This window comes from Centroberyx affinis, unplaced genomic scaffold (genome assembly GCF_046629955.1).
Source record: "Centroberyx affinis isolate AG114_WGS23_722 - 3 ecotype Tasmania unplaced genomic scaffold, CSIRO-AGI_Caff_v1 ptg002538l_1, whole genome shotgun sequence".
Lineage (NCBI taxonomy): Eukaryota > Metazoa > Chordata > Actinopteri > Beryciformes > Berycidae > Centroberyx > Centroberyx affinis.
This window is the reverse complement of record NW_027280755.1, coordinates 1-21,559: the sequence shown is the minus strand read 5'-3', so window position 1 is coordinate 21,559 and position 21,559 is coordinate 1. Positions and strand designations below refer to the sequence as shown.

The window sequence follows — 21,559 nt, the reverse complement described above, 5'->3', positions numbered from 1 at the left end:
CAACCCCATGTCTACCTGATAGAATCTTTTCACTGTTTCAAAGTAAAATGAAAAAAAAGAAAAAAGAAAAGGCTAAATCCAGCTAGGTTTAGCCCTAAATCACTTTAGTTATTGTAAACAGCTTGGTAATTAGTCTAGGCCAAAGGATGTTCAGCTCACAATGGCAATCAATCATCGCTCATTATGATGTTACAGTATTCAAACATATCCTGTTCAATCCCCTAGCAAATATCCAATAATATGTCCTTGGGTAGTCCTTCAAAGGAAGTAGACCCACACACGCACGGTCAGACAGTTTGGTACACACACAAACGCCCACACTCATACTTCTCACCACACTTGGGGTTTGTTGTAATACTTCAGTACCCAGGGGGATCAACATCTCATCTTGCAGATTGTCTGTCGTCTCATTAATCAGATCAACTGGCAGCAGCTACATTATTCTCGCTGTTTGTTTTTGTGTGTGCGCTTGTGTGAGTCAGGCTGACAGACAGGGAAAGCTCCCCGAGGAGTGTGGTATTAATCGGTGGTCGGGGAAAACATGCAGCAGTCAACAACCATACATACATACATACATACATACATACATAAATGCATACACACACAAGCATTTAGTAGGAACACACATATGCACAGATGCATTCACACACACACGCGCACACATACACACACACGCACACGCACACAAAGGTCCAAGAAATGAAAAGTCTCTTCAGTGTGTTGGCACGTCAATGGCTTAAGAGAGGGGGGGGACACTGCAGGGCATGGCAGGGAGAATAGAGAGGGGAGGGAGGGAGGGAGGGAGTGTGGGAAGAAGCAGGAAGGGAGGGAGAAAAAACAAACTGAGAGGAGGAAGGCAAGGCAGAGGACAGGGAAGGGAGGGAGAGTATGAAAGGGGCTGCAAAGGGAGCAGGGATTGAGGAAGCAAAAAAGGGAGCCAAGAAAAAGCAGCAGCCCCAAAAAACATGATGGGTGCATCCCAAATAAGAGTAGAGGACGGGTAGAAGGGAGGGAGAGACGCAAGCAAAGAGTAAAGAAGGGATAACGGCAGAGAGAAGGAGAAAAGGGGGGAGGGAAGAGCTGGTGCAATAGGGAGAGGGCATAATGGGAGGGAGTGGGCCTGTTCGCCCCTGATCCCCGGTGACCTGTGAGTTTTGACCCCCCACCACACCCTGTCATTCAGAGCCTGCCTCTTAATGCGCCTTAAGGCCTACTGCAAGGTCAGAGTTCAACCCCGCCGGGGGCAAAGGTCCGACAAGGACTCCAGAGGCCGGGGTAGGTAGGGTTTGGGCACTGAGCAATAAGGAGGAGGTAGACAGATGAGACAGGAGAGGGTAGGATGGGATGTTGGCATAGAGGCAGTGTTAATATCCTTACGGCAAAAAGGGAGAGAGAGAAAGAGAGGGAGCAAGGAAAACTGAAGGGAGAAAGAGAGAGAGAGAGAGAGAGGGGAGAGGAGAAGAAAGAAGCTAAAATAGCCATATCTCCACTCTCCAAGCTGTAATTACAGCTGTCAAAACTAGAATGACGAGCAATCTAAACAGGGAGTCTGGGGCCTCTAATTTAAACTCTTTACCATTTTAATATTTATTTCTCTGTCAGTTTATGGTGATGGCAAAACACAGGAGAGCGAAGTCAGTTCTGTGCCTCTCTGATCTCCCCTTCGTTCTGAAAAGCCCTCCAATTACTCTGTGTGTGTGTGTGTGTGTGTGAGAGGGTGGGTGTGTATGCAAACATCTGCCACTGCATTTGCCCTTATGCGAGTGAATATGGGTCTATCTGCTAAAAGTGTATGTGCATGTGTACCTGTTATTTGTGAGTGTGTGTGTGTCTCTGCTTTCATGCCAGTGTAAGTATCTAAAGTATGGCCAGAGCTTGCTAGATTAGAAGCCATACAGGAGAATAAGAAGCGGTCTAACTGCTCATCTCCTCCCTCAATGTCAAATGAGTCTCCATGGATCCATAAGAGGATCAACATCAGACTGTGGCTTCTCTCTCTCTCTCACTCTTCTTCTCCTCTCTCACTCGATATTTTTTCTTTCTGAGATGAGTGAGAGGATGAGAGAAGATGAACTTGGCCAGATTAACAACAAAGTCTAAATGCAATGCATATTCAATACAAATACAGGAAGTATGTATGGTCATTTTTACATTGCATTCCCACTAGGAAGCAGTAACGCCAGACACTCAAATGGGACAAAACCAGCACATCCTGAGGAAAGGTCTGGGAAATGTCGGCTGTGTTTACACTATCTTCTGTGCTGGCTCTAAATACACTTTAAATCAACTTGAGCATAGTTTTTGTCCCTCTATGTGCTTCCCCATTTGAGTCCTGTATTAGTCCATGTAGCCAAAAACCTTTGGTAGCATAAATAAAGAACAAAACTAAAAGAAAAGAGAAGAGTGTCCGTCTTGAATTTCTGAATGGTGACAAAGCAGGAATGACACAAAATGTTTAAAAATAGTGAAAATATGCAGTATACATATCAATATATATATCTGACAAATCCGTCTTCCAGTTCAGAAACGTTCAGTCTTGCCATCTCTTGACAAAAAGACCAACCCACTCCTGACTCCTCTGCAGGAAGGAAGGCGCTTTCCGTCTCGTTCGGCAGGAAAAGGACGACCCAAATTTAAATGTATGCAGATCTTCATAACCTCTTTAACAAATTATGCCCTAGATTTCAACGGAAGTAAACATTATTAAGAAAATCTATTAATTATTAAGATCTCCGCTCCCCTGCTTGAATTTGGGAGCTGAGTTCTAGTTCAGAACGCGCACACACACACACACACACACAAAGCTGCTTGATTCACATGCACAAACACATAAGCATGCACAATGTTTCTCTCTCTCACACGCACACACACAGTTTCTCTTTTTACTTCCATTATAGACAAACACACACACTCCAGGGTAACCACAGGGGCTCCACAGGGTTATAATAGCAGAATGAGGCAAAAGGAGGATAGGGTAGTGCAGGAAAACCTACAGGGCGAGGGATGCGTGCACACACACAGACACAGACACACACAGACACACACACACACACACACACAGGCACACAGGAAAACCTTCAGGGTACAACACTGGAGGTAAGTATTCAGGCGCTCGGCGGGATCCGAGCCAAGACTGAACTACTTTCCTTTCTTTTCCTTTAAAAAGATTAGTTTTTCTCTTCTTACCCTCTCATCTCCTCTCCCTTTCCTACCTGCGGCCTCTAATCCCATGTCTAAAAAGTCTATGAAAAAAAATCACAAGTAATTAATTCTTCTCATAATTGTATCTGCCTAATTAGGGACCATGTGCAAACAAGCACAATACCCATCAGTGGCTGCCTTGTTCTAATTTAACGAGGGGAGTTGGGAACGCACAGACTGTTGTTCTCTTACTTTTTCCCTGTAGAAATACAGAGAGCAAGTGGGATGCAAATGACCTATGCAATTACTTTCTGACAACCCCTAACATACACAACAAACCTCTTTATAACGCTTAACAAAGCATCATCATGAAAAACATCAGCATGAAGTCAGCTGTGTATACTAAACTTGACATATTGAAGACTAGCAGTGTACAAGCACAAGGCTGCCAAGACCAAAAATATCAATAGCTGGGTTTCTATGTGAATATATGATGCATCAAATTACAACAGCTGCAGGAAAAGGCAAACTGGACTACAATTTCCTCAATATCACAAAAACTGTCGGGCGATAAACAGTGATGGAACTGCATTTACTGAATAAATAATGGTGTATCGACATGTGGAACCAAAGAATCAATACTGCCATCGGACAACATGAAATACGACCAACATTACCTGACATCAAAGAACAATAATAATTTGCAAATATAATAAATTGATCGCATTGCAATTTGCATTTTACTTTTTGGGACATTTCAAAAGTTTGCTTGAAAATGACAGTTAGACATAAACACAAATAAACTATTACTAGTTCTCAGTCCACTTTAGCAGGCAGACAAGCCTCCAGGACGTCTGCCCATTCCCTGCAACCCTCTAGTCAACTTGGAGTTGAACAAAAGAGCTCGGTGAAATATCTAGGTCATCCTTATTTATAGTCTTTGGTGGATACCGCGCAAACAGGCTGAAGTCATGACCCCTCTGTCCCATAGGAGTTAAACAGAAAGGTGAGTGAAATAACTCAATTGCCCTCATAGACTTGGGTGGATATTGCACAAACTTCACTGTCCCATAGGGATTAGAGAGGAAGGGTGAGCGAGGGGAATATATTGTTTGTTCCCATAGACATTGACGGACCTTACAAATTGGCTCATACTGTGAAACCTCTCTTTCGTAGGAGACGCAAGAATATGGGAGACATGCGAGTAGATGCATTGTCTTCTAACACCGCTCTGGTTTAGTAGGAGTTGGTTACACAGTAGGACCAATGATAGGAGTTACAGATGAGAATTAAAGGATTTTCTTCATGATATATTACTGTGAAAACGACTTCAGAGAATTCCCTCTACTACAGAAAAAGAAAAAATTGTTGTAACCGTGGTCTTTATGCTGTAGGCCTGACCAAGTAACTCTAACTGATGCAATGGTTGGAGAGAGGGTTCTGTGATAGAGTCTCTGGTGTGCTAAGTGGCCAAGGCTGAGGCTTGTCCAAATTAGATGACGAGACGGTGTGAGGTCGATGTTAGGGCCCCTACTCACGAGAAGTGTCTATTAAGGGGAGTAGCTTAGCCCGGGGCTGATCGAGCACGCTTACCCAGGTGGCATTCCACTCCCGCCAGCAGATACAAATGGAGGTGGAGATGGAGAGAGAGAGAGAGAGACATTACAACAAGCCCCTCCAGAGACCAAAGCTTACTAGAGAGCAGTCCCAACTAAGGGGTCACAGGTAGGCCAAGTGCCCAGGGCTAAGAAGGCTTATCCAGGTTAGAAAGGTGACATTCTTGTGGGACTAACAGACACAATGCAGCTCGCACTGTGGCCTCGGAACACAAGACCATAATAAAGATGACCCAGATACTTCTCTACCTCTGCCATGTAACTCCTATTTAACCCATGGAATACTAGGGTCTAACGGTAATAGTGTCTTTGACATGCAGACCAATCAAGGGAAAAAGTGACTGATATTTGTAACATTGTAAGGTCAGGACAATCCCAATAGCGGGCTACGGTCTTCTTCATTGAGAAGATAACATCAGACCAGCAGAGATGCAACCACAAGCTCATCTTACATGATATGAGCAGCATCAGAAATATGCCATCAACATAATATTATCCAAGGTGACTCCCACGTTCTGATCAATAGTGCAGATCTGTTGTAACAATTCAAGGTTGACTGAACCTTTAAACATATCTAATATCAGATTCACATTCACATAACGCTATTGTTCTACTTCAGGAAAGGTGACAACAGCAAGCTGCAGCAAGCCTAAAATGTCAATGAATTTGTAGAATTGCATGACTAAGGTCCTGTAAAGAGCAGAATCACAATATCCCTCTCCTTTCTGCCTGCCCTCTTTAAAAGATGTGAAAGCCATGCATTTCTTTTACTGTGAAAGCCATACATTTATTTCACTGCCCACTGCGCTGTGTCTTCCAACAACCAGTGTGCTCCGATATCACTATAGCTATCTATTAATTAGAAAGTCATTGAGAGGGCCCTGACCAGCCTGGCAGGGATCAGAAGCTGTGAGATGTGAACAGAAGGTAACCAAGATGAGAAGCTCTGAGATGTCCAGCTGAGGTCACGCAGTCACCTGTGACCTGTGTGTTTGTGTTGAGCGGTCGTGACCCCCTCAGACCAACCCCCGAGGGAGCCGACATCTTGTCTCGACAGCAAGGAAAACACCTCACCTTACTTCTGCGGGTCATGGACGGCACATTCCTACCCTTGAAATCCCCTTCATCGCCTCTCTGTCTCGCTCTTCCCTTAACCTGTTTGTTTGTGTGTGTGTGTGGTTACTAACGGTCCTAGCGCAGGCCGGCATATTATGACCTTAGATATTAACCTGACCTTGCTTGTTCTAACACACACTTTATCTACTTCATCTTTCAATCCTACGCCACCCTCAGCCGATTTTCTCCCTTATCTTTCTTCGGTCTATCTTCTAATCATTCTATAATGACTTGTGCAAAGAACCGTACCTTACCGATATTAGGAGCCTGTGTTCTTCAACTTATTTGAAAGAGTGAGAGGGTAAAAGTATCTAAGTTTCACTGACATGTTTTCAGACATAAAATATGAGTGAAAGCTGCTCCATGAGTAGAATATTTGAACTAACAACAGTTTTCTTAACAACATAGTACAGAGGAGAGAGCTTAGCTTGGAGCGGCTCTTCTGTACCGGATCCATTTATCCACAGGGCAAGTGGTGTTGACTTTGTCCTTGTTTAGACAAAGGCATAGAACAGATTTTGATGCAGTCCTGCCACACACACACACACACACACACACACACACAAATATATATACATAACACTGCAGTGGAGCAGAACAGATGGATAGCCAGGTCAAAAGTGGTGTGAATAAAGAGATATAAGAGAAAAACAGAGAGATAGAGAAAGAGAGAGAGCGAGAGAAGAGCACAGATGGACACGGAGGTCAGTGATGGTGAGAGTAAGGAAAAAAAACTGAAGCTGTCCCGAGATGACAATCCAAAATAACTAATAGAAAAAGAGGCATCGTTAAACTTTTTTGGAAGAATTTCTCTTAAACGGCTTCCTTTCTAAAAGAGATTTGACATTGTTTTAGAAGTCGACAGAAATATTTATGTATTTATATATTTATATATATTTTGCTCAGCACTCAATCCTGTGGTGTGTCTGCACTGCACTTCCCAGAAATCCCTTGCCAATCAAACAGTGTCTCCGGTACTGTGATGACTTTTTCCTTGGATTTTCTGTTGATGAAGTTTGAGTTTCTGTAGGTGGCGCTCTTTACAACGCCATGCCGGTCATAGAAAGCATATGCAAAAACACAGACCAATCAATGTCATTATTCTGCAATGCGGGAATTACAAGAAATACAAGTATGTAAGCAGAAATGTAAGCAGGAGGTTGTCTGGGGGCAGTGAATGAAGCGAATGCTGAGTCACTGCACTCCGGCTCTGGCAGCAGGCAGACAGGAAGACAACAGCGTAGGTACCATGGGAGCCCTGCTGAGGGGAACAGGACACTGGCATCTGCTGGTGTACCAGAGGAGAGGAGGAGAGGAGGAAAGGAGGAGAGAGGAGACGCGAGAAAACAGGAGAGGGGAGGGGAAGAGAGGCAATGAGAGAGGAGGAGAGGAAATGCAAGAAAGAGGTGAGGCGAGGCAAAAAGAGGAGAGGACAGGAGACGAGAGGAGAGGTCAGGGGAAAGAATGGGGGAATGTGATGAGGCAGGGAGAGGAGTAAAAGTCGAGTAAAGTGGGAAAGAATACAAAATGAGAGCAGGGTGGAAGAAATAAGAGAGGCAAGGAGAGGAGAGAAAAGTAAGGAGTAAAGGACAGGGGCACGACAGGAGAGATATGAGGGGAGACGGGGGAGGGCAATGTATGGAAAGGAGAGGAGAGGAGTGAAGTGGAGGAGACAGGAGGGTAGCAGAGGGGAGGGGAGGGGAACGGAGTGTTGCAGTGAGGCAAGGTGAGAATAAGAGAGGAGGGTAGAGGAGGAGATAAACAGAGGTGGAGAGGAGGGGCTGCGGTGTGAGCACAAGTCTGTTGAGGGGACAGGCTTCCTCAGACTGACTGGAAAGGAGTGTAGAGAGGACGAGAGGAGAGGAAAGGAGTATAAAGTGGAGAGGAGAGGATTACAGCAGGAATAGAACAGAAGAGTAGCTTGCAGAAGGGGGCAGGACGCCACTACCTGCGCCCACAGCTTCTCAGCCTGACTCAGCACAAGCCTGAAGTCGCTGCCGCTCTGTCCTTTATGCTGACTCAGCCGAGCGGGCCCGCTGTTGGACGGGCCCCAGAGACCCCGCTGTCACACCTGAAACTCTCTACGACAACAACAACCACAACAACACTTACTCTCACGGGGGCGCTGCACCAAAGTACCGTGAAATTCAGGGTGAAAAAACACATCTAGCACCTTCCTAATAGTTTTGGGTCACAAAATATGCTGTACATATGGACTGAAATGCTTTTTCTCAGAGATATAATTTTGCTTTATGTAATCTATTTTGTGCAAAGTCTTATTACACTGCAATTATAATGGTATATAAATGTAGTTATTCTAATTTCAGGAATCAAACTCACTTGTTGCTGAGTTTATGTGTTACTTCATTGCTATTTGGGCAACTACTGAAGTTGATGATGATGATGATTACAATGATGACGAAGTTAATGGGGTGTGACAGGATGTGACGCCCACGACAAGACAGTGTGTCAACAACAGATTTAAGGCTTGTTGAAACCTCATCCAAAGCAATGTCTAAGATTGCTCAAAGGAGGAATGATGTCTAATTCATTATTTATCAAACTGTCAATTATTTTCGAACAAATTGTCTTTAAAATGAATGTGTATGTGCATTTTGTTTGCTAAATAAGCTATTCCTTTTCTATTCCTTTTTATTGAGCTAACAGTGGAGTTAATGGCTACAGATTGGTGATGTTTAAGTCAATGACCCTTCTGACAGGGATAAATACATCAACGATTGATCCTTGTTGCTTTATGCACGGTCAGGGCTGCTCATCATCCATGACAGGCAGCTGTGATACTTTGATAAATGATACTTTTCAGAAACAGCTCTTGCAATAAACCATGCTCTAATGTGCTACTGGCAACATATACTAAGTTTCACGAAAACAGGCCCTGAACTATCCATTTTAATGTTATTGTTTAGTTCAAAACGCTTGTGGATCTGATTTTTTGGCTAGCCTTAAAGGATTGTTAATGTGATTGTGTTGAAAGGATGTGTTTTAATCATTTTTTGGATTCGACTGATAGAGATTATGCTGGCCCTGTGGGTGTGTATTGGAGAGCAGCGCTCCCTGTGAACTGGAGGTTTGTAAAGCTCTTCAGTGAAGTGAGTGACGAAATGTTGAACACAATCAATTATCATGATGGCATAAACTAGGAAAATAAGGGCCAGGTTGAAAATAAGCCAATTCATCTTTTAGCACATACCATAACATTTGCAATACCACAGTGACGATGGTGTGTGAGTGAGAGAGAGAGAGAGAGAGAGAGAGAGAGAGAGAGAGAGAGAGAGAGAGAGAGAGAGAGAGAGAGAGAGAGAGAGAGAGAGAGAGAGAGAGAGAGAGAGAGAGAGAGAGAGAGAGAGAGAGAGAGAGAGAGAGAGAGAGAGAATATACAGGCATGTTGGATTGTGTCGAGGAGGCAGCGAGTGAATCAGCTCCTTTCTCCCTGCTGCCCCCAGGGCGAGACAGTCTGACAGGCCTGCAAATAAGGATGACTCATCCTGACTCACACTCTCTCTCTCACACACACACACACACACACACAGGTGGGCACGCATACACAAACACCAGGGTGATGGATTATCCCCACTGTAAAACATGCTTTTGTGGCTTCCAATTGCCCCAGAAGGAAGCTTCTTTTGCTCTCTCAAATTCTTCTGCCCTTTCGCCAATGCTCTCTCGCTCACACAACTCTGCTTCTCTCATGCGTTCTCTCTTTCAAAACACGCCGTCTTCTCTTTCTCTGGCCCCTCTCCCTCTTCCCATCTGCGTTGTCAAAGACAGCCCCGGGGCCACCAACCTGTGACTCATCCTTATAGCCTCTCCGAGTCTGTCGGGATGCACGCACAGACACACGCACGCTCACACGCATGGACACACACACACACACACACACATCAGGGCCGCATTCCTATCTGTCTGTCTTGTGTGAAGACGAGACTCCGGTGGTGAGGGGCTTACAGATCTCGTAGAACTGATACCCGAACAACCTTAAGAAGATAAAAGCTCCTTTGATCTGTCAAGTTATTGTAGGAGTGCACGCACACACACACACGCGAGCAGTCGGTTACATACAGTTTGTCATGAGAGCAGGGTGAGGTAGACAGTCAGCTAATGGAGTCCTTTTTCTCTCTCTGGGAGATTGTCAACTGATGCCCCCCACCCACAGCAAGAGGTAGCTTGAATGAAATAAAATCAACTCAGCCGAATACACACCACTCTGTTAAGGTAGTGTGAGGCCTGTGAGCAGCATCAGAGGGTTTTCAACACTTTATTTGCCACTTCTTGCTATTCGGCATACTCCAATCGACTGTGATACAATGAAAAAAATATCCATCTTAACCAGTTTAGTAATGCAGTATTGAGTCTTGAGTGTATTTTTCTTAAAACAATCTAAAAGTCTACCAATGGGGAAGATTTCACCTGTTTCCAATAAAAATTTACTTTTTTCAAGAATTTTCCTTAATCAAGTGACATGATCTTGAACTGATGGCTCTTAGCTCTGACCCATTTCAAGATTTCAAGTTTGTACAAGGTTCTTGAAACGTGAGAGACATGCATTGGAAACAAGTGGAAATGACCCCATTGGCAGATATTTTTAAATTGACAAGATTTTAGGAGTACCAGCTTTAAAAGTTGTCATGTTTGAACCTCCGCTGATAAGTTGTTTCCCAATACTGTGAGCCCATCAACAGTAGCACACAACAGCAAAAAACGAAAAGGAAAATGCAAAGTCTATATGGAAAGCCACTGACTGAAGAGAGCAGTGTGTAATGTTAGAGCTGAGCGTCTTAGCGGGCAGTTTCACATTTAACAAGCGGTGAACAGAAGCGAAAGAGAGGAGGAGGTGAACAAGGAGCGACTGTTTCCTCCTATTGTGACAGTGGTCTCAGGGACAAGCTGGAGATGTCCTCCCCAGGGTCAAACCGCCATACACATCAACGTTAAGACTGCAGAATAAAACCACTGTGTGTGTGTGTGTGTGTGTGAGTGTAACAGGATCAGCATGTGTGACACTAAAGGTTAAGCGGTGTAGGTTTGACTGAGTTACCTGAGTTTGAGCCACTGTTTGCTGAGTGGTCCCAAGTGTCCTTCTGCATTATCCACCCCTCCATAAAAACAACTGCTGTGTGTGTGTGTGTGTGTTGTTTACCAGGCTTGGGTCCATGGTGGGTCTCGTCCAGTACCAGGCTGTTCATGCATTTAATCTCCCAGTCTTGGACCTCGGTATTCCACAGGGCCGGAACCAACACAGTATACTGGGCCCTGCAGGAGAGGAACGGGGATGGGGAGGTGTGTATGTAAGGAAAGAGGATGGTAGAGAAACAAGGGAGGAAGAGAGAGAGGGAGGGATAGAGAGAGGGTGGAAAAACACAGGAGATGTAAAGCAGGGTACAGGTTTAAGACAATTTATGATTTTTTTAAGACCTTCTTAATGCTACCTGGAATTGAATTTAAGACCAATTTAACAACCAATATAAAACAAACACAAAAATCTGTCAGCAAAAACAGACTATTTTGGACTGAACAGAGCTAATTGGAGTGTTTCCCATATAATGTTAATACCTTGGCGGCTCGCCAGCTCCCCTGCCAAAGTATCTGAGCCTGTCAACTTGAAAAAAATGATTCCCGTAATCAGGGATGGAAATTTTGCAAATACTTTTTAACTTGCCCGAGGCGAAAATTTAGTGTACCGGTCCGGGTGGCGAGTGAGCTTTTCTGAATGTGTAAAAAAACCCAAAAAACTTTCTTCTGTTGTGTCTGAGATGGTCCCACATTTAGACTGAGAGTGGGTTGTTTTGCGTGTCTGTGCATGTGTTGGGGTGCGGGTTGCTTCCCACTTCCCCAGCCGACCAACCAACTCTGAAAGAGCAATTAACAACTGAGTACTGTAATGACCTAGACTTTGCTTAAGTCGCACTAAACTTACCCTCCATAATGTCGGAATAGACCATCCACACCCATTTACAACTTCACCTCACCGGTCCCTGCTGCTCAGTAGCCATTCCCCTTTTAATTTAATTTAATAGCTGCTTTAAAAGGGAAACTTAATTAATAAAACTGCATTACATGGTCAAAACATTAACACTTCTTATTACTGTGTTTAAGACAATTTAATGCTTTAAGGCCTTAAATTTAGATAACTTAAGACTTTGTAGACATTTTAAGGACCCATGGACACCCTGTAAAGATGTGTGTCTTGAACTTGGGTAACCCCAAAGCTGAGCAACAGAGTATACTGGGCCCTGCAGTACAGACTGATGGAGGAATGGACTGATGGGGGAGAGCGAAAGACAAGAAAGGGAAGAAGGAGAAGGAGGTATAGGGAAGGAGACAGAGTGGAATGGAAGGAGGGAGCATGAGAAGTGGTAAAAAAAAAGTGATATGTAATTAGGATAGATCTCAGGGTTGAGCCATCCAATCCCCTATAAATGACAAATGGGTGTAGGGAGAAATGGGGAGGGAAGATGGAGTGCATGGGAGAGAATGAAAAGAGAGGGAGCAATCATGGGTGAAGATGAATGGATGATGGGTACAGATCCCAGCGTGCATATGACAGATGGCAATGTGCCGGAAAAGGCCAAGTTCAACATCAACCCAAATGAGCACAACATTTTCACAGCACTAAAGATTTATATTAAAACTTTGGGAACTGTGGCGGCAAGAGAAAGGAGAATTTCTTCTTCAGAGATCAATATATCACAAAAAAAAAAATCCACTCCCATCAGCTATAACAGATGGATAACAAACAGAGCATAGGGAGAGCAAGGCCTTTATATGCAACAAAAACATCAATCCAACAATCCACCCCAAGTATGAATTTATATAATTTTTAATGCAATGAGATGTAGCTCATTTGGATGCAAAATTTGACTGTTCATGAACTCACAGATTGGTATCTAGCTTTAGGAGAGGGCTTCTCATGTTCATAAATATTAAAACAAAATGTCCAAAATCATAAAGATACCCTAGATGAAGGTTTGAGGGTAATGTTATCATTAAAGCTATATTCCACTTTCCTACATTTCTTCACTTGTCAGCATGCACTGCTCCATAGATGTTCAGGAGCTGTCAACGTCCAACAGTATCTGCTGTGGGGACCTGCTGTCAGGACGCATTCAGGACTTTCCCCCCCCGGCTCTCAATATTAATAACCGCAAGGACTTCTAGTTGACTTCTTGGAAAGTTAGACACAGGATATGGATTGAAAAAAAAAAAGCCATGGACTACTTTTCCTTGATTTCCTTCCTTCCTTTAAAATAAAAAGTACAGTGCGGGGGATCCCCAGAGCAGCCAATTTTGGCTGGGTGACCTTCCATAAATCCCTGTAGAGATATGGGGCACAAAAAAATTGTGTTCTACAAAAGTGAAAGATTAAAACTCCTCAGGTTGACTCACACCAATTAAACCTCTGACATTCTGTTCACCTTTGCGAAAACACATCTATGCATGACACTGTTGTTTTCCGGGCCATTATAAACTTCAGTAGTACCACAGCCAGGCCTCTCCTCTGACCTCTGTGTGGGTGTGTGGTGGTGAAATGGTGTGTATCTGTGTGTCTCAGGGGAATATACAGAAACAACTGGATTCTGGACTCGCATCTGTCATAGCTTTGATATCTGCTTTGTAAAGACACTGCTTCAAGGTAAGGTTTACACTACAGGATGTTTAAACCAGACCAATAATATAGATCGGTTTGCTCAGAGGCTCTGTGAAAAACTAAGACACAGATTTGTACTTGGGACAGGCGAATGGGGAGGAAATAAAAAAAATCCTTTAATGCATATTGTTCCAAAAAGGATGAGCAAGGCACACAAGAGGGACCCACTGACTGATCCTGAATCTGAAGGCAAACTCTGAGATGCTTTGTGAATGTGGGCCAACTTCTTTGATTGTAAAATAAAGTGCAACATCCCTTTAAATGCGACAGTTGGGAGTTATAAAAGCCCAATGCCCCCCCCCCCAAAAAAAAAAAAAAAAATGAAGCAAGGCCTTTATTGAAGCCGGCCTTGTCAGTGTGAAGTAAACAAATGATGTGTCAACCCCTCTAGCAGAACGAGGGTGTCAATGGGGATAAATGAATGAATGAAAGGAGGCACGGAGGAGGAGGAGGAGGAGGAGGAGAGGGGGCGGAAGAGAGAACGAGAGACAGAGAGGAGGAGGGACAGCCCGGGGAGGTGTATGGGAATGGACTGCTGCGAAGGAGGGGGGGGGGGAAGAGAAAGATGGACGGAGATAGGAGCGGCAGAGGGCTGATGAGGGCACTGAGGGATACGATGTGTATGGGCAGTGAGTAGGAGGGAGCATAGAGAAGGAGAAAGAGAGAGAGGAGGGGGAGAGGGAAGACGGAGTGTATGGGAGGGGGGGAGAGGAGATATATGGATGAGAGAGAGAGAGAGAGAGAGAGAGAGAGAGAGAGAGAGAGAGAGAGAGAGAGAGAGAGAGAGAGAGAGAGAGAGAGAGACGAGAGAGAGAGACACAGACAGAGACAAGAATGAGTAAAGGGGTAGAGGAGGTTATGGGTTGTGTGAGAATACAGGATTAATAATTATTTATATATGAGTGTTAACCATAACACCATAATTCAAATACATAACTGTGATTGTTCAGTCTAGAGCTTCATTGTCAGCCTTCTTTTTTTTTTTTTATTATTCTACACACTTTTAGCTGGACAATTAAAAATATATTTCCTGGAAAACAAAATAAAACCTAATGATGTATTTCATGACTGGATTAGCCAACTGATTAGCCCACAAAGCAAACCAAGCGCACTGAATTCAATGATATAACAACACACACACTGTGTTCATGCCAATGTACAGTTTTGGTCAGGATTTGTTTTTGGTCTGATTCAAGTCTGATTCATTTCTGATGGGAGATCAAAGTTTTCCTATTTGTTTTGTATTTCTGATCACATCCCTAATAAATGACTACAATAAGAGGTGTATGTAGGGATTATGGGATGTGTGAAGGCACTGAATATTGAGGAGAACGCAGATAGATGAGAAAGAAAGAGAGACTGGGGAAGGTAGAGGGGGTGTTAACATTGAGTGAAAGGGAGAGAGGTGGGAGAGAAGAAGTGGTGTAAGGACACTGGAGGAGGTGAAGACGAAAACAGTCCAAAACTCTGTTGATCACCGCTATGTCCCAAACTTAGATGATGAGGAGGGGGGGGGGGGTTATTGTTGCCGTCCATGACTGAGGTGACAGCTGATTGACAGCTCAGTGTAGACAGACACAGTCATGCTAGATGGATGAGCCTCTCAACCAATCATTAATCAGAATGACCTATACGGGGGCATGACAACTCCCATTTACACCATTCACAGAGAGCAAAAGAGCAGAGAACCTCAAAGAAAAGAGAGGTTGAAGATCCTCTACTACTTTCTTACTCCCTACCTCCATTTCTCTCTCACTAGGACTTTCTCTCTTTTTACTCCCCCAATTAGTGTACCTTCTCCTCTCTCACCCCTCACTTATCTTCCTCTCTCTTTTGCCCCATTCCCTCCCTTTCTCTCTTTCTTCAACAATATCTTCCCAGTGTAAGAGGATCCAGCCCTGAGAGACAGTCAGACCACTTAGTGTTGACTCCTGACCAGGCTTTTAAAATGATGCCAAGCGGGCAACAAGGACCTCTCAATGTGACATGATGGCAGGCTGCCCACTGAACACCAGAGCTGGAACAAAATGGGACTGTCAGTGCTGGACTGGAAGCCCTTGATGTTTGCATATGCAAACAGAAATAGAGATTCACACACAGACAGCAATGTGCTTTGCCTTTTCTAATAGCACAGAAAAGAGGGCTTATTGCAGAGGAGATATATTATATTAAGTGGTATTGAAATGTTGATAAAATGTTACGGGTGAACAAATGATAAATCAAATGGTAAATGAAAGTGTTCTTCACATCAGATTTAACTGTCAAAATCAGGCAAATTGTTGTACAACTGTGACCCAACTAATTTTAATAATTTGTCCTTCACAAACCACTTTGCAAGTCATTGTTGCTGTACCTCTAACGCCTCCCCCCCCCCCCTTTGCCTCATGATAAAACGCTTTATCACTGCCTGTGACACAACTGCGTCGATGGAAACTACTTGGCAGCCTGGCCCCCCTTTATCCCGAGTCTACTCTAAGATCTCTGTCCAAGGTAAACAAACCGAGGTCTCAACAGTGGGACCTTTTCTACAAAGAGAGGCAGACATGAGTGTGAAATTAAAGTACTTGACGGGAGCTTAGATATTAAAACAAATATGATAAACTGGATTTTAATAAGCGCTGTTCACCAGTCCGTCACGGACACACTGGCTGTATACACAAACCCAGTGACCCTGCTGAGTTGCCATAACAACGGCTTCATGTCAACAAAACATGTCTGCCGGCATGTGACGTTTATATTCAACATAGTGAGAGAGAGACTGAGGGGTCTGACTGAAAGCTGCATGGGCCGCCATTGAAGAAACTAATTTAGCATAAAGGATGTTTAATCCAAACATGTCTAAAAGCAACTATAGCAAAACAATGAAACGTTACTTTTCTTGGAACACTCGGTGTCAAAACATGTCCAGTCGGCGCGGCCCTGATGAGCTGATTGATATTCATGAGTTGCCTGGGGTTTTATTGAAGGCTAAGTCTAAAAAGCTGAGCTCTGCTCTGGAAGAACTGTGCTGCACATTCTTCTGTCAACACATCCACGAGTGTGGTCTGGGACGACACATCTTGTGTTTTTTTTTACAGCATCAGCTACACATGGAATAGAATGAAAAGGGGAAAAGGTAGCACAAGACGAGTGTTGTCCCAAACTGCACTCTTTTAATGGTGTGCATCAGGGTTTCCGTTATCCGGTAATTACCGTTTTTTAACCGGTAAAATCTGTTGAAGTCCTACAAAATTAATCTCTCTGGTCATAATGTCCGGTGAAAATAATTCCCTCTAAGCACAATTATTGGAACATTGTGCTCCTTGTTTTACTGACACTGCATTACAGCAACAGGTTGAGTTCTACTCCCAGTCTATCTCCTGACGACTAGCTTTGAGTCTCTTTCAGTAAAGTAATAATAAATATTGCACTACGTGAGTTGATTTAAGTGACATGAGACACAACTGGAGAGGATTTACTAAATTGTTTTTAATGTAGCGTAATGTATTAATCAATCAAGGGCGATGTGTGTGTGTGCGTCAGGTGTGCCAGTGTTGTGCGTCGGGTGAAGGTAAGATGCCTTTGCAGTTTATTTTCATGACTTTTTGCTGGGCTGTGCTTTTTACATATTTACTGTGTTGTTTTTCTTGGTTGTCGGTTGCGTATTTAGCAATTGGCAATGTGTTATGATGGTTATCGGGACATGCACGTTGCGCATTTGGCATTGCGTAATGGTGAGAGGGACACGTAGTTTTTGGCATTTGGCATTGCGTAATGGTGAAAGCATATAGCTATTTGGCAACAAAGGAACGAAGTAAAGTGCAAATTTTCATAGTAGATGATCCTATTTTTCTATTTGGCATGGTAACGTGTGTGTGTTTGAGAGAGATAGCGTTATGCACGTGAGTCTATTGACGGGACTTATTTTATTTGGAATATAATGTATAGGCTAAGCAAAAGTAGCCTACTTTTCAATACAAAATATTATAAATCTACATGCCTTGATGATGTCATTCTTTATATAGCCTGCCTTTAAGCTCAATAAACACAGATAATATTTGACCGGGATTTCTCCCATTTGTCCGGGTCATTGAAATCTTCCAGGACACGTGGTCGGGCACCAATTTTTCAACGGAAACCCTGGTGTGCATATTATCATTTTTAATGGGGTAAATGGATACTACGCACAACAAAGTAATTTTTTTTATATATTTATGTGAAAGCTGAAAATGAAGGTGGAGGCTTGTGTTCAGCCAAAAGAAGTGCAACCACAACTCTTTTTCAAGCTCTTTTTCCAGCAACACCGTATGCATGTCTGTGTGCACATACGTACGCCCGCAGTAGTGTACATTAACACTCCACACTCCAACAGCACTTTACTTACACATCAACAGGAACCCTCAGGAGGAGGGGAAACACCGCTCCCTCGTCACTCAGGTTCATCAGACGAGCCTCCAGGAGCTGAACGATGGTGAGCGCCGTGCGAAACACCGCTGACAGGCCTGAGGAGAGACGGGAGCCATTTTCAAAGATCATTTCTATGGCGTGAATGCTTTACTGGACCCACAGTGGGAGAGTAAGAAAAGATAGGAGACAGAGACACGATGACATGTAATTAAGGCTGTGAGTCAGATTAGACCTGTGATGTTGCCGGGATTACCAGGATTCCGAGACCGGACGAGAATGTCATATTTATGTCCACATGAGTGAAAAGACACAATAAGGACATAAAAGTTGCCTTGGAGACTAAAAAAAAAACGTTTTTACAGCTATGAAAAACATCGCCTCCTTCACACTGAAGGAACGCGAATAAAAGATTGTTAAAAGATAAATAAGATTGTGACGAAAAAGTGCACTGTTTCTCACACTTGTATGTGTGTGTATCTGTGTGTGTGTGTGTGTGTGTGTGTGTGTACCGTGCAGTATGATGAGGTCCCAGACAGCCAGAACAGAGTCCCAGCAGGGCAGAGAGGTGAAGAGGGTAAAGAACCATGGCATCACAAAATGGACTGATGACACTCCCACTGACTCCTGGAGGGGGGTTGGGGGGGGACGGGGAGGGAAGGTGCAGACAACGTAACCAAACAATGTATTGTTTCCCTACTAATCCAACTCATTGACATTCCAGCCAAATGCTATTTTTGACCTCCTAACCAAAACATCCAACATCCGTACATTTAATAAGCAGTAGTTTTCATCTTATTTTGTCAAACAGTGTCTCTCAAAAGTGTTTTTTCTTACATCGGGCTTGTGTGCTCATAGACGACCTTCAGCTTCTCCAGAAAAACTCACTGGTACATTTCGGGTCAGGTTTTCCAATATTTTAACTAGTTTTGGTGTGCGATTACCAGATTCACTGCTTCTAAGAGTGGACACATTACTTGCAAAGTAAGATGCATCATGAGCTCCTCATGTTTTTGCCAGGTATTCAAAATGTATTCAGCCTCTGTTTGCCCAGGTCTGGTCGGCTTGGTTGCACAGCACAAAAAAATCAATGTTTACAGCTCGCTTGCAGTTGCCTTTACAGTATTCTGCTCACAGCTCTATTACAAAGAGCCTATCATTAGAGAAAACGCTACCCTCTGATCTTCAGAAATAGGCTTTTTCCGTATGGGGGGGGGGACTAAGCAGCGTCCACCCCACTGCCTGCAATAAGCCCCTGTGGTGTGTGTGTGTGTGTGTGTGTGTGCATGTGTGTGTGTGCGTGTGTGTTGGCTCTAAACGGGCAGCTTTTCTCCCAGATCTGCTGAGTCGACCTGAAGTACCACAATCCCTTCAAAGACACTCAAGCAGCACAAATGACAGGAGATGAGTGAGTGGGTGTGTTTGTGTGTGTGTGTGTGTGCGCACACACGCGCACTTAGGGCTTAACATAGTGGGGGGGTCAAAGTTGCAATCGTAGTGTGGCTGAGGAGGAATGATGAGATTGTGTGTTTGTGTGTGTGTGTGTGTGTGTGCGCAATAGAGTGAATGACAGCAGAAAGGGGCCTAGTTGGTGATGGATGCACCACAGTGGCCTCTCGCTAGCAGAACTTCTCATCACTTGGCCATAACTTGCCTGAAACAAACACTGCTCACTGTCATCATGGATTCCCAGGATCACTTTCCATCTAAGGCAACTCAAATAATTCCAATTGCAAAATTAAAAAAGCACCAGTCTCCATCCAGATTTCAGTGTGCCCTAATCTAAAGTCCTCATTGTCTATGGCCCCATATATACCTGGTAGTAAAATGCAATTTGTTTCTGGATATCTTATAAAGAAAAATTCAAGTGTAAACGCACACGGCACACACTGCGATCGGAATGTTGGCCTGGCTCGCATTGTGATCAGATCTCAGCTAGTCAGCCAGGTGTAAAGGCAATCCGTACAGTGTGTTCGCGTGTGTGAGAAAATACCGCCCACGGGGTAGAAACCTCATTCTGAAGTTTGCCATCCGCTCAGCTTCACTATTTTAGTGTACCATAAAGCCGAGGAACGAGCATATTATCAGGCTTTCGTTCTACGTAGAAACCCTGTGAGTAAAAACCTGAAGTGAAATGAAACCCCAGTAGCACTTACCATGTGCTGACAGAGCTGTGGCTTCCTGTGTTTCAGGAACTGATCAAACACCTTCACCTGATGCTGGACCCTGATAAGACAAGACCAGCCTTGTTTTAGGTTTGCACCCATGACACACGTCACCAATTTTTAAATTATTTTTTTATTTTTTTAAAAGCACAATCTCTTCCAGTGGTGAACACATTGGAAAAAAATCGAAATGGTGGTTTTGTCAGGAACTAATTTTAGGGGGTATGTTTGTTTTCTCTCTCTCTTTACTGAAGAGGACAAACATGCTGGAAGTGATTTTTCCCCATCGGCCTTTCACTTGTTCCACCATCTGTCATTGCCAGAAACTCTGAAAGCTTTAGCTCTGTTTGTGCCAGGAGAAGAGCGCCCTCTTCCTGTTTTGTGCCGTAAAGCAACATCCCTGTGTGCTGTAAAGCAATCCAGCAGATTTCCTACCAAATCTAGACAGCAGAGGCCGCTAATCTTCTCGGCGATGGTCTTGTTTGTTTATGGTAAACATACCAAGGTTTCAACATTAATGCAGTAATGATTTCACTGATGTTAAATTGCTACATGTGGCACCTTTGATAAAAAATGTAATGTAAACATTTTAACATCCCGCAATTTCCCTTGTTAACCAACTGCTATTCTTAAAAATATTCATACACTATTCAGTACTTTTGAAAACATGCCCACTCTTACTTGGTGAGGTTAAGGTCAAACAGTTGTGCCAGATAATTGGGTTTATCCAACAAGGCTGCAAGAGCCCAGAATGCCTCCTCCTCTCCTAACTGCATCAGCAGCACCGCAGCTATGTAGGACATCCCTGCGAGACACACACACACACACATTTTTCCCAAAAGAAAAGAAACAGATGCTAGTACAGCATAGCATACATTTTGCATTTCCAGGAAAACACTACAGGGTGGGGCATGGTGTGTGATATATTACTACAATAAAAAATGGTTAAAAACAAAAGTTACAGAACCTAAGATGTTGTTTCAAATGACTGACACTGTGAAAATGGTTGCTTGGGAGCAGTGGGGTATACTACTGAACAGGAATGCATACTGTAACCTCACCATCCTTATGTTTAAATGGGAGTATGTTGGAGTAGATGAGTACACACTATATACCCACAGAATTGAGCAGGCCTTGTATACCTGCCCTCATCACCACCACTGTTAAAGCATTAGAGAATGTCCCGAGTGATGTGCTCACTCCTTGTTTATTGACAGTCCTCTGCTACCACCTAGTGGTCAATGTATGTACAGCAGCTATCTGCATCCACTCACAGATGACAGGCCTAGCTGTAGTGGAAAATCACAGAAGAGGTGTATGAAATAAATAAACTGGAGGCCCTCTGAGAGGGATCAAGAACTGAGGGAGCACAACATGAAAGTCAGGGTGTAATGCTCCCAAATGTACTCCGCCAGTCGATGTAGAATACGACCAGCACCTTAATAACAATCACTTGAAAATGAATTAATCTA

General features: G+C 43.7%; 1 protein-coding gene across 1 annotated transcript in view; it reads right to left on the bottom strand.

The window, feature by feature from the left end:
• Positions 1–20,890, bottom strand: part of LOC139656790 (carabin-like) — a 57,245-nt gene extending 36,355 nt beyond the window's left edge. The window contains exons 1-5 of the mRNA XM_071534412.1: positions 20,769–20,890; positions 20,079–20,148; positions 18,435–18,549; positions 17,903–18,020; positions 11,032–11,144 (exon numbers count right to left, since the gene is read on the bottom strand). Of these exons, the coding sequence (XP_071390513.1) occupies positions 11,032–11,144; positions 17,903–18,020; positions 18,435–18,549; positions 20,079–20,148; positions 20,769–20,890 (538 nt within the window). The remainder of the gene's footprint in view (positions 1–11,031; positions 11,145–17,902; positions 18,021–18,434; positions 18,550–20,078; positions 20,149–20,768) is intronic.
• Positions 20,891–21,559: the final 669 nt, after the last annotated feature.